This window comes from Theropithecus gelada, chromosome 2 (genome assembly GCF_003255815.1).
Source record: "Theropithecus gelada isolate Dixy chromosome 2, Tgel_1.0, whole genome shotgun sequence".
NCBI classification, from domain to species: domain Eukaryota; kingdom Metazoa; phylum Chordata; class Mammalia; order Primates; family Cercopithecidae; genus Theropithecus; species Theropithecus gelada.
Genome location: NC_037669.1, coordinates 131,000,085 through 131,015,234, shown reverse-complemented (window position 1 = coordinate 131,015,234; position 15,150 = coordinate 131,000,085). Strand labels below are relative to the sequence as shown.

The 15,150-nt window shown below is 40.9% G+C and overlaps 1 protein-coding gene across 2 annotated transcripts in view; it reads left to right on the top strand.

Moving 5' to 3' along the window:
- The window catches only part of PPM1L (protein phosphatase, Mg2+/Mn2+ dependent 1L), a 301,803-nt gene that overhangs the window by 279,924 nt on the left and 6,729 nt on the right, over nucleotides 1-15,150 (top strand). For both annotated transcript variants that reach the window (XM_025377624.1, XM_025377626.1), the window contains exon 3: nucleotides 13,302-13,463. In XM_025377624.1, coding sequence (XP_025233409.1) covers nucleotides 13,302-13,463 — 162 coding nt within the window. The remainder of the gene's footprint in view (nucleotides 1-13,301; nucleotides 13,464-15,150) is intronic.

Genomic DNA, 15,150 nt, shown 5'->3' with positions numbered 1-15,150 from the left:
ACTATACTGTCCAGTTAGCTTCTCATTCAGCCATTGCCTCTCCATACTGGAGCAAAGGTTTATGATTTATTAGGCTATTCCCAGGAAAGCAAGTTCTAAGTCTTCTATGCTTTAAGCTCCACATAATTCTTGGAGATCCTCACATCAATGACTCCCTCTTGTTTTCCTCTTTGTCTTCCTTGCATCTTACTCTACTCACACCCCTGCTGTCTGGCCAGCCTTACTCATCAGGGAGAGCAGGAAGAGAGTACTCATGGGCAGGAAAACTCACTGTTTGCTCCATCTTCATAGGCCTGGGATGTGGTCCAAAACCTTGGCTGATAGACCTGTAAAAATATTTTTATCTTGAGAATATTGTCACTTTGTGACTTTCCACAGTCTCCTTGAAATTCAAAAGCTAAGCATAACTATTTCTTTTTCTTTGCATTTCAGCCATAGCAATCCTAATGGTCCCTAGGACAATGAGTGTCTCAAGCTGAATGGAAGAGGGTCATATACATGCAAGGGAATGGGAACTTAATATCTCTAAATATCATCCTACCAACACATGTGTGTGTAAATAGATTTATAACTATATGGTCATTTATATAAGGATAACCTAATAATATCAAAGTACAGGTTTGTTTTTCATTAAAACTATAGGAAAGAGGGTTGATTCTACACCATGAACAAAAATGTTAAAGAAAGTGTACCGGATGCTTCAGGCTGTGCTTCTCATGTTCAATCTTCTTCTCCCCTTTTCCTCTCTCTGCCTTTCTCCTCTCTGCCTTTTATTGAAAGACAAATGCCCCTTGTAATAAGGCTATATTTCAGAAGTTCCTGTTATACCCCACACCCATAGCCCCATAGCATTCATAAAAAAAGCAGAGACCATACTTGCAATTTACTGGGAACCCTAAAAGAGAAGTGAGACCACTCACTGAAGAATCCTTAAATAACATGAAGACATGAAAAAATATAGCTGGTGCTTCTCTGGCTTATGTAGGAAGAATCAAAGCAACCATGAAATTAATTTTATTTACCATTAAAAGATACTGGACTTAGAATTCATGTTGTGATTATGTAATTATAAATTAATTTCAGTAGCATCATACAGTCTGAACGAAATGCCAGCAATAACTATGAGAAGTATGCTAATGAGTATCACAAAAGCTTGTCTGCTTGAATGTACCTCAAAATAGTCATGCCTAGAGAGTATATATGAAAGCTCCTGCACCAAGTGGACCTGCTGTGGTTTCCTAAGACTCTCCAATGCATGTGATCAGTTTACTAGGAAGCAGCTCTCTTTAATATGTTCATACTTAACAGAAAAGGAAGGACCAGAAGGGTGCCCATAGGCCGCACCCAAGTGTGAAATAAACATTAGTATTATAGCAATTGAAATGTGACGTTGAAGAACATTTCGATTTCAAAATAATATTCATGAGAATCAGATGACACATCTATACTTTAACTCTGGTGAAGTGTGAAAATTAAATGAATACTCCATCAGATTCTGAAAGCTTGAATTATGACCCCCACCTCCCTCACTAAAGAGATTGTTTTTCATATTTAGGGTGGCATACCTCATTTGTGGCAAAGATCTTTCTGGCACTCATACCCTGTTTCTCACTTTAATGTAGCCATCTTATTAATCACTGTGTCTGCTGGAGGAGGAGCCCAAGTATACCTAAATCTAAAATTAAACTATATAGCACTAGGGTTTAAAATAATAGAATTTGTCATCAAGATGACTGCCTCACATTCAGCCAGTGTCAAACTCAATAGTTGGTATGTTTGCTTATGCAAAAATATCAGAGAGGAAAGGAAAATTTTAATTTGTAATGGATCTATTTCTCATAAAATGTCATTCCTGCCACTCTGCTCTTTAGCGTGTGATGAGGGGAAGCTGAGGCAGCTTCTATTATAAAGGAAGAGCCAAGGGGGTGCCATTTTAGAGGACCTTGGGTCTCCACCCAGTCCAGGGGATTCACATGAGCCTCCCTGCATATATGGGCGTGTCCCATCACTGTTGTGTCTGCTTGGAAGCCCACAAAGATGGTTTGCTATCCTAGTACCTCAGGTCTTGATGGAAGAAGGCTTTGGTGTGTTCTTAACAATATCCTTTGCCTCAGATATTTTGTTGTCAGTGTTTCATTCTTCCCGGTCAGGTTTTAGGGCTGCTACAAGTCTCTCCATGAAATAGAAACCCCGTAATGTGCTTTTCTGCTGAACTTCCTCATTGACTGACCTTGTTCTATGATGTCTTTCTTCCTGGGGCCAGTGGGTATGGGATGAAGCCTCCAAGCAGGGTTGCCCATATGGTTGTGTATGTTTGGATTACCCCACCGCTCTGGGAGGCACCATTCACACTGTGGTCATTGTTGATTTAAATATGTATTACAGCCATTTTATGGGGATGGTAGTAAAGGGTCTTGATGAAGACATACCTTTTTCTGGTTTGCACAAAAAAATTAAACACAAGGTAGCAATCGCCTGCCTTGACGTTGAAAGCAACACTCTGGCAACAGACTAGGTGGGTTCTGCCCCTTACTAGCTGTACGACCTTGGGCTAGTCACATAATCTCAGTTTTGTCATCTGTAAGATAGGAATAATAATAGTACCTCATAGGCTATTAGGATTAAAGAAATTACGTATGCCACGGACTAAGTACACAGCCTGATGCATGGTGAATGCTCAGTATATGGCAGCTGTCACAATGTGGCCCATTTGTGTCCTTCCATATAGATAGATCGTTTCCTAATTTCCAATTACTTTCTACCAGTCCTCTCTTAACATAAAATAACTTTCAAGCCCATTACTACAAGACTCATTACAGTGGACCTATGGATTTGTGATTTGAATCGTAATTAGTATTAATTTAATAGCCTCTTGCACAGAGTTAGACTAATGTGTCAGGTGACACAGTCAGCCCAGCCACACACATTAATATGACTCTGATGAGGGCCTGCCTCTCAGCAGAGTCAGAGCAGAGGGTTCAAGGACTCAGGCAATAGACAAGAGAGAAAAGAAAGAAAGAAAGATAAAAGCTTACTGTTTATAGTGTTTTCCACACAAGGTATCATCCCTGACAAGTCTGTCTATGCCATGGCATTGATTATTAGAAGAAAGACTCGTAAAAAGCTCTAGGCATATCAGATTTTGGCAGACCTGAAGATTATGCAGACAAGAGTAGGGGTCAGGGAGTCTTATCTGAGAGCTGCCAGGTACTTTATCTGTGTTTCAGGACAGGGCTGATCACAGTGTTGGCTGTGGAAGATGGAGGCTGGAAACCTCTGCTGACAGTGATCTTATCTTTCCCATGTGATACTTTCATTAATGACTGCCTTCACCTACTCTTTCGCCAGTATGTTGCACTCCAATATAATTTCTGTCCGTTATCAGGCCTTGATGTCATCTAGGCCCTGAAATTGTGTTATTGAACTAACATTCATTGTCAAACCTTTATGAGATAAACCTATTTTATTTCTCCTCATCCTATAAATGTGTTGATTCTCCCGTGCTGTGTATAATGAATGGCCCTTTGGCTGTTGCAATACCCTCACTGAAATCTTTGAAGTGTGTGTGTGCCTATCTCTCTGTGTCTCACCCCCTTTCTCCTCCTCCCTTTCCTTACCCCTTGCCACCCCTTCCTTACCCTCCCCAATCTGTCTCTGTCTTTCCTAAAGAACAAAAATGGCAATTTCCCTTATTCTCATAGAAAATACTTTATGTCACAGGAGGGAGCTGCTATTAGCATAAGCAGCCTGGCATTGTGGGGGTGAGTGTCCACGTGCATTATCAAGCAAGGCTTATAAACCATGTTAATTCCACACAGCTTTCTCTACTCCATCCAGCTTCCTATCCCTACCCCAACAACATAATAAGTGATGTCACTTACTTAAGAAAATGTTGCACTAAGGTGGATTTTCATAAAATAAGGATTTTCAGGACTCCAATTTTAAAACCATACCTGTGTGCCTACAGAAAGGTTCGAGGGGGGCAAGGGAATGAGGATCTTGATTGGCACCTAAGGCAGAATGTTTCCACTGAGGAGAAAGGATTGGGTGGTATTACTTAGAGATGCAGCAAGGCAGTGCAGGGAGAGCCTAAAAGCAGCTGAGACTCTCATGTCACCCAGACACTGATGAATAGTCATTGATATTTGAATTTGAATCTGAATGTGTACTATCAAAATGGCTGCTGTCATCATTGTTACCACTATTCCTCTGAGTCCTTTTCCATCTCTTCCATCTAACTCTTTGTAACAGGATTGTTAGTTCTATATTTTGTTTTATATCTTGTATACTTTGCTTAATGCAGTAAATATGCTCCTGAAACATTGTGAATAAGTAAAACTTCACCTTACTGCAACATTTAAATAACATTAAATTCATCTGAATACAGAAAAATATAAAGAAGAAAACAAAAAGATCCAAAATCCTATCACCTAGATAGCCCTGTTAATATTTTTAAAAATAAGAATATGTGTGTGGACATGGTTAGAGTGTCTATATTTGCATAGTATAAGGAGTAAATTATACAAGTAGTACAATTAATAGGTATAAATTGAAAAGCACCCACATTTCTTTCACTCCCACTCCAATCCTTAGCCCCTCCCTCAGCATTATGAGTCTGTGCAGTGTACAAAGCACTCTTATAAGAATATGGCAATGGGCTGGGCACAGTGGCTCACGCTTGTAATCCCAGCACTTTGGGAGGCCGAGGTGGGCAGATGACCTGAGGTCAGGAGTTTGAGACCAACCTGGACAACATGGTGAAACCCCGTCTCTACTAAAAATACAAAAATTAGTGGGCATGGTGGTGCACGCCTTGTAATCCCAGCTACTTTGGAGGCTGAGGCAGGAGAATCATTTGAACCCAGGAGGCAGGCGTTGCAGTGAGCCAAGATCGTGCGACTGCACTACAGCCCAGGCAACAAGAGCGAACTTCCATCTCAAAAAAAAATAAAAAAGAATACAGCAATGAATAAGGCATCTCCCTGGCCCTAAAAGGGACTTTCAGCCTAACGGGTCAAAGAATCATAAATAAGGCATATAAATAGCATGATATGTGTGATGTACAGTAAGTTGGCAGCTGGGCAGCCATGAGATGTGATGCAAATGTTACCCTCAGCTGCTACAGGTCTCTATTGTGATTTCTTCCCTCCTTTGCCTCACCTAACTAGCCAGGTGACCTTAAACAAATACCTGAGCTGTCTGTACCCAATTTATGCATGTATAAGGTCGATGTGATCATTCCTCCCTGTCTGATGAGCTTTGAGAACTGAGTGCCAGAATGGGTAAGAAAGCACTTCACAACTCATAAAACAGACCAGAAGTGTAAGATTTCATTGTCATCTTTATTGTTATACAAAGGGGTACTATGAAGAATCATAGTAATCTTGGGCTTTAATTTAATAGAAAGCCCGGGAGCACAGGGTCACCAACAACCCGGATTTGACCAACAGCTGCCTTTTGCTTGGCTTGTACTGCTTTTTAAGATAAAAGTTGCCAACGTTTAAAAATCAGGAGAGTTCATACAAAAACGACTTCCCTTGAAAAATCGGAGGAAACATTCCCAGTGCACCTGCATTCCTACACAGCAACCATTTTCATTGCTGAGGAACTGCTTTCCCCTGAGCACGTGTTCTCCGGTTTGTTACAAGTCCCCTGCTCCCTTTTGTAGCCCCAACACTGAAACCTGATGTCAGTTTCACTTGTCATCATGCTTGCCCTTCCTTAGAGCCGAAAAATGTTTTAGAACCCAGGTTCCCATCAAAAGTAGCAGGGTAAAGCTACGCCAAGAAGGCCAAGATTTTTTCTTACACCTGACCTGAAAGGATTGGAGTTTGCAATTTCAATTTAAGACCTGCAGAGTATTCAAGCTGAAAGGGGCCTGGAGGTTAACTAATCCAAGCCTCTTGTTTTTGAGTTCCAGAGAGGTTAAGTATATAATATAAATAAAATGTTTAGCATTATAATAAAATACTTAAGTAGTAGGGACCATCATTTTCTTTTCTATTCTTTTTTTCTTTTTTTTTTCTTTTCTTTTTTTTTTCTTTTTTTTTTTTTGAGACAGAGTCTCACTCTTTCAGCCAGGCTGGAGTGCAGTGGCACTATCTTGACTCACTGCAACCTTTGTCTCCCAGGCTCAAGCAATTCTTCTGCCTCAGCCTCCCGAGTAGCTGGGATTACAGGCATGTGCCACTACCCCCGGCTAATTTTTGTATTTTTAGTAGAGACAGGGTTTCACCATGTTATCCAGGCTGGTCTCGAACTCTTATCCTCAGGTAATCTGCCTGCTTCAGCCTCCCAAAATGCTGGGATTACAGGTGTGAGCCACCACACCCCGCCCATCATTTTCATTATCACTAAAGTGACAATTTGGGATTCCCAGGTTTTTTAGTCATTTAGTCATTCAGTACATATGCATTGAGCAATGTGATCATGGATAAGACACTTGAGGTTTCATGGAAAAGAAACTGTTTTTATCATAGTGCTTTGTACACTACACAGACTCATAATGCTGGGGGAGGGGCTGAGGATTGGGGTGGGGATGAAGGATAAGACATTTGAGGTTTCTGAGTCCCATTTTCCTCATCTGCTTAGAGGGAGAATACTGGCCCTCCCTACCCTGAATGTTTGAAAATCAATTGCAAGTGTTTGTGAGCCACTTAGTAGAGTTTATAGTACTGAATCAATCATTATTACAACTTTGTTAGGAATTTAACTGAGAAAGTTTTAAAACTATTTATAACGAGGAGTTTAAAAGATGTCTGAGATACCCCAAGTTACATAATCCTCATTAGGATTTACAGTTTTCTCAAGCTCTACTTGTCAAATGAATTAATTGTCTAATATTATCCAACCAAAATATTTAGTTTAGAATAAATTTTTTGTGTATTGTTATTTAGTCTGCATTCCAGAAATTAAATCAGAGGGGAGAATGTTGGTTTACAGGAATAGACTGATACATAATTTGCATTTGTGTGTCTTCCCTATTAGGCCAACACAAAAACATGCCCATTTTGCTGAAGTACATATTGAGTTCAGAAGCAGATACAGATGGTCCTCATAATGACCATTGTGATGTACCTTTATTGCTTCACAAAGTGCCATGGCTTTGGATGGTGTGGTGAGGATGGAAGCCCTACCCATATGTTGTTTGCACTGGGCCAGAATCCTGGATGGAGGAAAGAACTTTGGACATACCTGGGCCAGAAGTTCTCTCCACCTACCAGGAGTGAGCATGTGAGCATGAGCTGTACATGTATGGGAGGGTCATCGTGTTTTCATCAGTGTGTAAAGTGTATTTTGCTACATCTGATAGCTCCTTGTATGGCAGTAGCTGGACGATGGTGTTGTCCATTGTGGTACTGAACTGGGCTCAACTGTCAGAGCAAGACTTTAGGAGCTTAGCATTATGTCAGGTCAGGACATTATGTGTGAATGCTTATTCACTCATCTATTAATTTGTTTATTTAGCAAATGTTGGGTGCTTTTGATATTCTAGACATCAGCATTATGGTGGGAAAATCCAAAACTTCTGATACGGTTAGGATCTGTGTCCCTGCCCAAATCTCATGTCAAATTGTAATCTCCATTGTTGGAAGTGGGGCCTGGTGGGAGGTGATTGGATCATGGGGGCGGTTTCTCATGAATGATTTATCACCGTCCTTCTTGGTGCTGTTCTTGTGAGATCTGGTTGTTTAAAAATGTACTGCACCTCCCCCCACCTCCTTCCTCCTGCTCCAGCTATGTGAAGGGCCTCGTGCCTCCTTTGCCTCCTGCCATGATTGGAAGCTTATTGAGGCCCCCCCAGAAGCAGAAGCCACTATGCTTCCAGTGCAGCCTTCAGAATCATAAGCCAATTAAACCTGTTTTCTTTGTAAATTACCCAGTCTCAGGTATTTCTTTATAGCAGTGTGAGAATGGACTAATGTATCTTGTGAAGTTTATATTCTAAAGGGGAAGACTGACACTAAATAAATAAATAGTCTAAATAAATAAGCAAGATATCTACATAATTGTGTGTTGTAAGGGCAGTAAGCAAAATAATGAGGAAATACAATCCCTGTCAGAAAAGGCCTCTCTGAAGATGTCACACTTGAGCTACAACATCTTCATATGGGTCAGTCAGCCAATGTCAAGCACAGGAGAACATGTTGGGCAGAGAGAACAGCGAGTACAAAAGCCCAAAGATGACAAAAAGATTGGCATGTATGGGCAACAGGAGGGAGGCCTTGAGCAAGGAAGGGAGTGATGTGACATGATATTAGACAAATTAGCTAGGGGCCAGGTCATGCAGGACTTGCCACCATTGTTTCTCACCTGGACTACTGAAATAGCCCAGGGGCTAAAATGACAGTGGTTGGGACTGGAGTCAATGCAGTGAGAACAAGAGAACTGGAAGGGTTTAAGAGATACTTTAGAGGTAAGAGTAACAGAACTTAATGATGGACTGAATGTCAGGAAAGAGGAAAAGAGAAAAAGCCAGGATGATTCTTAGGTTCTGGCTTGAGCAATGGATGGATTATGGTGCCATTTTCTGAGGCTTAAAAGTCAAATAATTTGCCAAACCTCACTTAGCTAGGACATTGAAGTCTAGTCCATGTGAATTCACCTTTTTTTTTTTTTTTTTAGCCTTTTGGTTTTTTTTAAACCTGTGAGATAAGGTTATTAGGTGAAATTTTCAAGATCTCTTTCAGATTTGCAGTTAAGTTCTCATCTAGATTAAATCGTTAATATAGAAATATCCTGAGGTTCAGAATTAAGTAACATTGTCAGGCCCTGGTATTTTTGATAAATACAGTGCTATGATGGAATAAATATTTTATCTCAGAACTAATAGCCAGAATCTTGCAAGTGTTTTGTCTCAAGTATAAAAAAGGAAATGATTTTTTCATTTTCTCTTGGGCATAATATCTTTTCTGGAGTTTCCCAGTAACAAGCAATTCGTTCTGTCAAGCAAGATTAGATTGTAAGCTATCTGTTACAATCCTAAGCTAAAACTGCAAAGCCCAAACAATAAGCTGGTGTTGGTGTCCTGGTTTGTTTCAGATCATTCTTAAGCCTCCCACCCCGGTGCTCAGCCTTGCTTTGCACATATTATTTCTCCAGAACCACACACATCTCACCCAGGATGGGAGCAGGTTTCCTCTGTAGAGAGAGGAATGGAGACATTTCAGTAATTCAGAATATATCTATAACTCATAACCCTGCTATCTGGGGCTCACCCATTTTGGCCAGGTCTAAGATTCTGTTGCTAACATAGGCAGTATAGTGCTGAAAACTTCACCATGAGGTAGATCTTAATTTACCCACAGAAACAGTGGGATTTGTTTGTGACAAAGGCGGGTCATAAATCTTAAGTATGTTCAACAGCATGTGAGTACAGCTGGCCCTTCATGTCCATGGGTTCTGCATTTGTGGATTCAACCAACCACAGATCAAAAATATTTTTAAAGCAATAAAAAACAATATAACAATAATACAAATTAAAAAATAATATAACAACTATTTAAATAGCATTTACATTGTAGATTATAAGTAATCTAGAGATGATTTAAAGTATACAAGAGGATGTGCATAGGTTATATGCAAATACTAAGCCATTTTATATAAGGGACTTGGCCACCCATCGATTTTGCTATCTGTAGGGAGTACTAGAACCAATCCCCAGCAGATACCAAGGGACAACTGTATAGCTGAACAACCACACTCTAAATCTCTCACCAAATTCAGATATTACAGGGAACAACAAAAAAAATTCAACTCAAAAAGTCTCAAACAAGAAAGGCATTTATTGTCTCATAGAACAAGGACAGGGCAGTTCTAGGGTGGTTCAGCAGTTCCCTGATATTCTCCGGGACTCAGGCTCTTTACTGTTTACCTCTGTGCTCTACAGTCCTGCACTTGTTGCCATGACCCTCAGGGATATCCCTTCATAGCTGCACGATGGCTGCCACACGTCTGGGAAACAAATAGGCTAGCACTGGGCCAAACAAACAGTTATTGTCTGCTCTGTGTCTCTTTTAGTGGGGGGGTGGATGCCTTTCTCAGAAGCACCCAGCAGACTTTTTTGAGTCCTTGTCCATGGAATGCCCAGTTTCTCCCATCTAGATATAAGGGTATTATCCTAAACTTTTCCCCTCATCCTTTATTCTTCTCAGTTTCTATGACTGATCCATTCTGGTTTTTAAAAACCTGTCACAGGAGCTGGGCACAGTGGCTCACACCTGTAATCCCAGCACTTTAGAAGGCCAGCAGGAGGATCACTTGAGGCCAGGAGTTCAAAACTAGTCTAGGCAATATAGTGAGAACCCATCTCTAAAAATAAAAAATAAGAACCTATCACGTATCCTCTGTCCCTATATTTACTACATTAATTCAGATCCTCATTAACTCCACCTGTTCTCACTGCTCCCAATTTATCTATCTTCCGCATTGCCCCTGGAATCATCTTTTAAAACATGAATCTCATTGTGTCACTGTCCTGCTTAAAACCCTTCAGTGATTCTTAATCACAAAATATGGGACTAAATTTTATTTTATTTTTCTAGCTGCAAGAATGACTCCTTCTCCCTTTTTTAAAAAGAAATCTTGCATGGCAGCTCACTTGTTAGCTGTTAACAGGTGGAAGTAGAGCTGTCCTAGTTGAAATGTGGCTGGGGAAGGGGCCTTTAACTCAGCCAGTTGGATTCCTCCCCTTCCCTCTCATGGAGGCCCTAAAGCCTTTCCTTGGATCCCCTGGAGTACAAGCAAATGGAAATGCCTACTAGGCAGTTGGTGTACACCTCAGGAGTGTCAACCAGGCTAACTGCATAGACTTAGAAAGTGTGGAAGCCAAGGTCGGCGACACGCTCACCCAGAAAGTACAGAGTGAGAAGAGAGTCCTATAGAGAGAGGATTCCAAGAGTGATGCTGAAGTAATGCCTACAAGCCATGTAATATCCCATGAAGCAATCTTTCTGTTTTACCTTTCAAGACTGTGCCTTATTGGAGAATTTATGCTATGATTGTGTAGGACAATTTAACTCAATCAGATGCTTGAGGACAAAGTGAGGATATGTTGAATACCAAAATTGCAGTTTCCAGTATCAAAAAAACACTATCAAAAACTGAGAACAACAATTTCTAATTGTGCGGATTGTGCTTTTGCTTAATTTTCATTCTTATAGCTTTTTAAAAATTGTTTTGATAATCCATGAGATTAGTCTTTTTTTTCCTGAAGGCCCTTTGTATTAGAAATCCTGCAGTCACCAACATTTCATGTGTTTCCATATCTGATCAAGGCATTTTTAGTTAAATAAGCTTAAGAATGGAATTTCAAGCAGGACTATAATAACTGATTATGATAGTTATTTTAATTATTCTCTCTGCTCTTGATATCAACTTGTATTTATTCTTTATGTCTATTTAAGAATTCAGTGTTGCTTTTTTTTTTTTTTCTGTTGGTGGCAGTCTAAATTAGTTCAACCATTGTGGAAGACAGTGTGGCAATTTCTCAAGGATCTAGAACCAGAAATACCATTTGACCCAGCAATCTCATTACTGGGTATATACTCAGAGGATTATAAACCATTTTACTATAAAGACACATACATACATATGTTTATTGCAGCACTATTCACAATAGCAAAGACTTGAAACCAATCCAAATATCCATCAATTATAGATTGAATAAAGAAAATTTGGCACATTTACACCACGGAATACTACGCAGCCATAAAAAAGGATGAATTCATGTCCTTTGCAGGGACATGGATGAAGCCGGAAGCCATCATTCTCAGCAAACCTACACTGGAACAGAAAACCAAACACTGCATGTTCTCACTCATAAGTGGGAGTTGAACAATGAGAACATATGGGCACAGGGAGGGGAACATCACACACCAGGGTCTGTCAGGGGCTGTGGGGCAAGGGGAGGGAGAGCATTGGGACAAATATCTAATGCATGCGGGGCTTAAAACCTAGATGACAAGTTGATGGGTAGAGCAAACCATCATGGCACATGTATACCTATGTAACAAACCTGCACATTCTGCACACATATCCCAGAACTTAGAGTAACATTTTTAAAAAAAGAATTCAGTTGTTTTTTTTTTTTTTTTTCAAGCCAGCACCATGGTGTGCACCTGTAGTCCCAGCTACTCCAGAGGCTGAGGTGGGGGAATTGCTTGAGCCAAGGAATTTGAGGTTTCAGTGAGCTATGATCACACCACTGCTCCCTAGCCTAGCTAACAGAGCAAGATCCCCTCTCTTAAAAAAAGACAAAAAAAATTCAGTCTTTTTTGTTGTTCCATGAAAACTAAAGAGCCATTTAGATACAGTTGACATTCTTGTTATGGAATTTGACCTTAATGGGGAAGGAAACATTAATGAAGACTAATTAATGCATAATTTTAACAAGTAAGGGTGATATGTTTGAAGCTAGAGCTGAATGGGTTGTGCATTTCAGCAGATATTTGCATATTGAGTGACACTGTCAAAAAGGAAGAGGTGAACAGAAAGGAACTGGACAGGGCAGGCTCCAACTAGACCAGACTGTTCAACTCTATTTGCTTTTATCCATTCCCATTTCAAAAAGAATTTCAGGAGAGCTTGTCCTTTGTGTCTTGTGTGGGCTTCAGGCAAGCACATCTTCAATCTTGCTTCCTTCTGACTCAGACCACCCTCTCCCTAGGCCTCAGTTCTGTCATCACCAGAGCTTTGTCTGCTTCTGTCTTTATGGTCTGCCTCCATCACACCCTGGAGCTGACCTGTTTCTGGCCACCAGTCTTTGCTGTCAGACTTTGAATAGGCAAGCTCATCCTGCCCCGACATCACAACTTCCTCGTGCTCCACAGGATTCAGCTGTTGGCATTTCTAGGCCCTCCTAGAAATGAGGAGCCCACCACACCGCCCCCATCCTTCCCACTTCCAACTGGGACTTCACAGAAACTCAGCACCAAGCAGAAGCCTAAAGTGTGTATCAGTGGACTGCAACTTCAAACTGATTTTGTTTCTCTCCTAATCCTTTTAAATGTGATATGTGTTTAAGAGTAGCAGAGACAAAGTGATTTAGGAAAATTATAATGTTATCCTAGCCTATTTTAGTGACACTCTAATATGGTTAAGAAAATTGACTGTCAGATTTGATTATTGTTGTCGAAGCGAACAGCCGTCATTTTCAGAGTGGCTGGAGTCAAATTCTCACCCAGCAATTTCTTCTCACCCAGAAGCAATTTTAATGACTGAAGAATCCAGTTACCACAAGAAGCAATGGAACCTGAATGCATTGCTGACCTCCCGCATTGTCTCTCTCTTCTGTTTTTAAGGCACAACGTGTTTGATTGCTCTGCTATCAGATAAAGACCTCACTGTGGCCAACGTGGGTGATTCGCGCGGGGTCCTGTGTGACAAAGATGGGAACGCTATTCCTTTGTCTCATGATCACAAGCCTTACCAGTTGAAGGAAAGAAAGAGGATAAAGAGAGCAGGTAAGCTTGTGAACACCTCCAAGAAATGTCTACTGTCTTGCTGGTGAACAAGGCGGCTTGCTTGGGAAGCTCCTGGATAAAATGTTCAGTTACCCGGTATTAGAGAGGCTGCTACTGTGGTAACTGAGATTATACAGAGGCTGCTACTGAGGTAACTGAGATTAACTTTGTATCGTTGCCTATCAAATAAATGGCCACTAAATCTGTCCTTCATAGCCAAAGATTCCAAAAGAACTAAAAAGCCCATTTCCAGTTTAAAGGCTAATAAGATCTTTGGGCCCCTGGTCCTCACTTTTCTCTAGCCTGTTGCTATATGCTGCTTCCCTCGGAGCCACACCAAATTACTAATCATTCCTCAAAAGACCTTGTTTCCAATACCTCTGTGCCTTTGCAAGTGCTGTTCTGGGTGACAGTTACTTATCCCATAAGATTCAGTTTAAGGTGTTCTTTTGGAAGCTTTCCATGTCACACTGTGGCAAGGGCCTTCCAAGTCTGGGGTGGATGCCCCTCTGCCTTTCCCCAGCATCCTATGTGGATGTCTTGGGTCACCTTTTACAATACATGGACATACCTGGCTCTCCTATCTGCCTTGCCTTCCTGACTGTCACCTCTTTGAAGACAGGAACTTGGTTTTGTTCATCTCTATACCTTGAGCATCTGGCTTACTGCCTGGTATAAGTAAATATTTCAGAGCAAGGTTAGGGGTAGAGGGGCCCCTTATTCATTCATTCATTCGTTTATTCAGTATTCTAGGAGCTGGGGATAAAACAAAGCCCCATTCCCAAGCTTTCACGAAACTTATATTCTGAAATTGTCATGGGGGTGGGGAGTGGAGTAAGTAGACATTAACAAAAAAAATAGTAAAAATAAGTCATTCATATAGTGTATCACAAGGTGGTAACTGCTATGGAAAGACATGAAGCAGGTAAGGGGAGTGTCAGGGAGTTGCAGTTTTAAGTAGTGTGGCCTGTGTGGGCTTTGCTAGAGTGACATTTGGATGATGACAAGGAGGATAATTATCAGTTGATTATTACATTTTCATAATTAGATTTCAGAGGATACCTTTACACCTATGGAAGGGAAGCATTCTTTTGCTTTTCAGACTGAGAGCTGCAGGATGTATGCTGTTCACGATGTGCCAGGCAGCAGGTCAGCTGTCAAAGGGGAGCAAGCGAGGTGCTCATAGACACTAGTCTGACCAGGATGGGCCCCTGCTCTCTGGGTTAATCTGCACATTGATCTCTACAGGTCAGCTTCTGCCCAGTGAATGAATTGAATGAACCTAATCAACATTTTAGTTTTCACAGTAGGGAACTATACTGTTAAGTCAAAATGTGTTGAATTTTATTACAACCTCCTGCTTCAGTGACTGCTTGAGTTGAAAAATAGTTTTTAATGAAAGCATTGGTCAGGTTTTCTGTTGATGGGATGGAACAAATGGTATTTTAGGAGCATCCATCAAGCTTAGATGACCTCCAGGCAGTAAAAGCAAAGTTTGCTGGCTTCCCACTTACAAAACACCATCTCCCTGTTAAGAGTCTGCTGTGAAATTAAGGTACAAGTTAGCCCACTCTTGCATCAACACAGGCAAGGATGTGTACACAATACACCTGAAAATGTCATCTTACCATTCAGTACTCTTTTGAAATGTCATGGCCATTTTATCCTTCCTCTTCTTCCCTGCCGT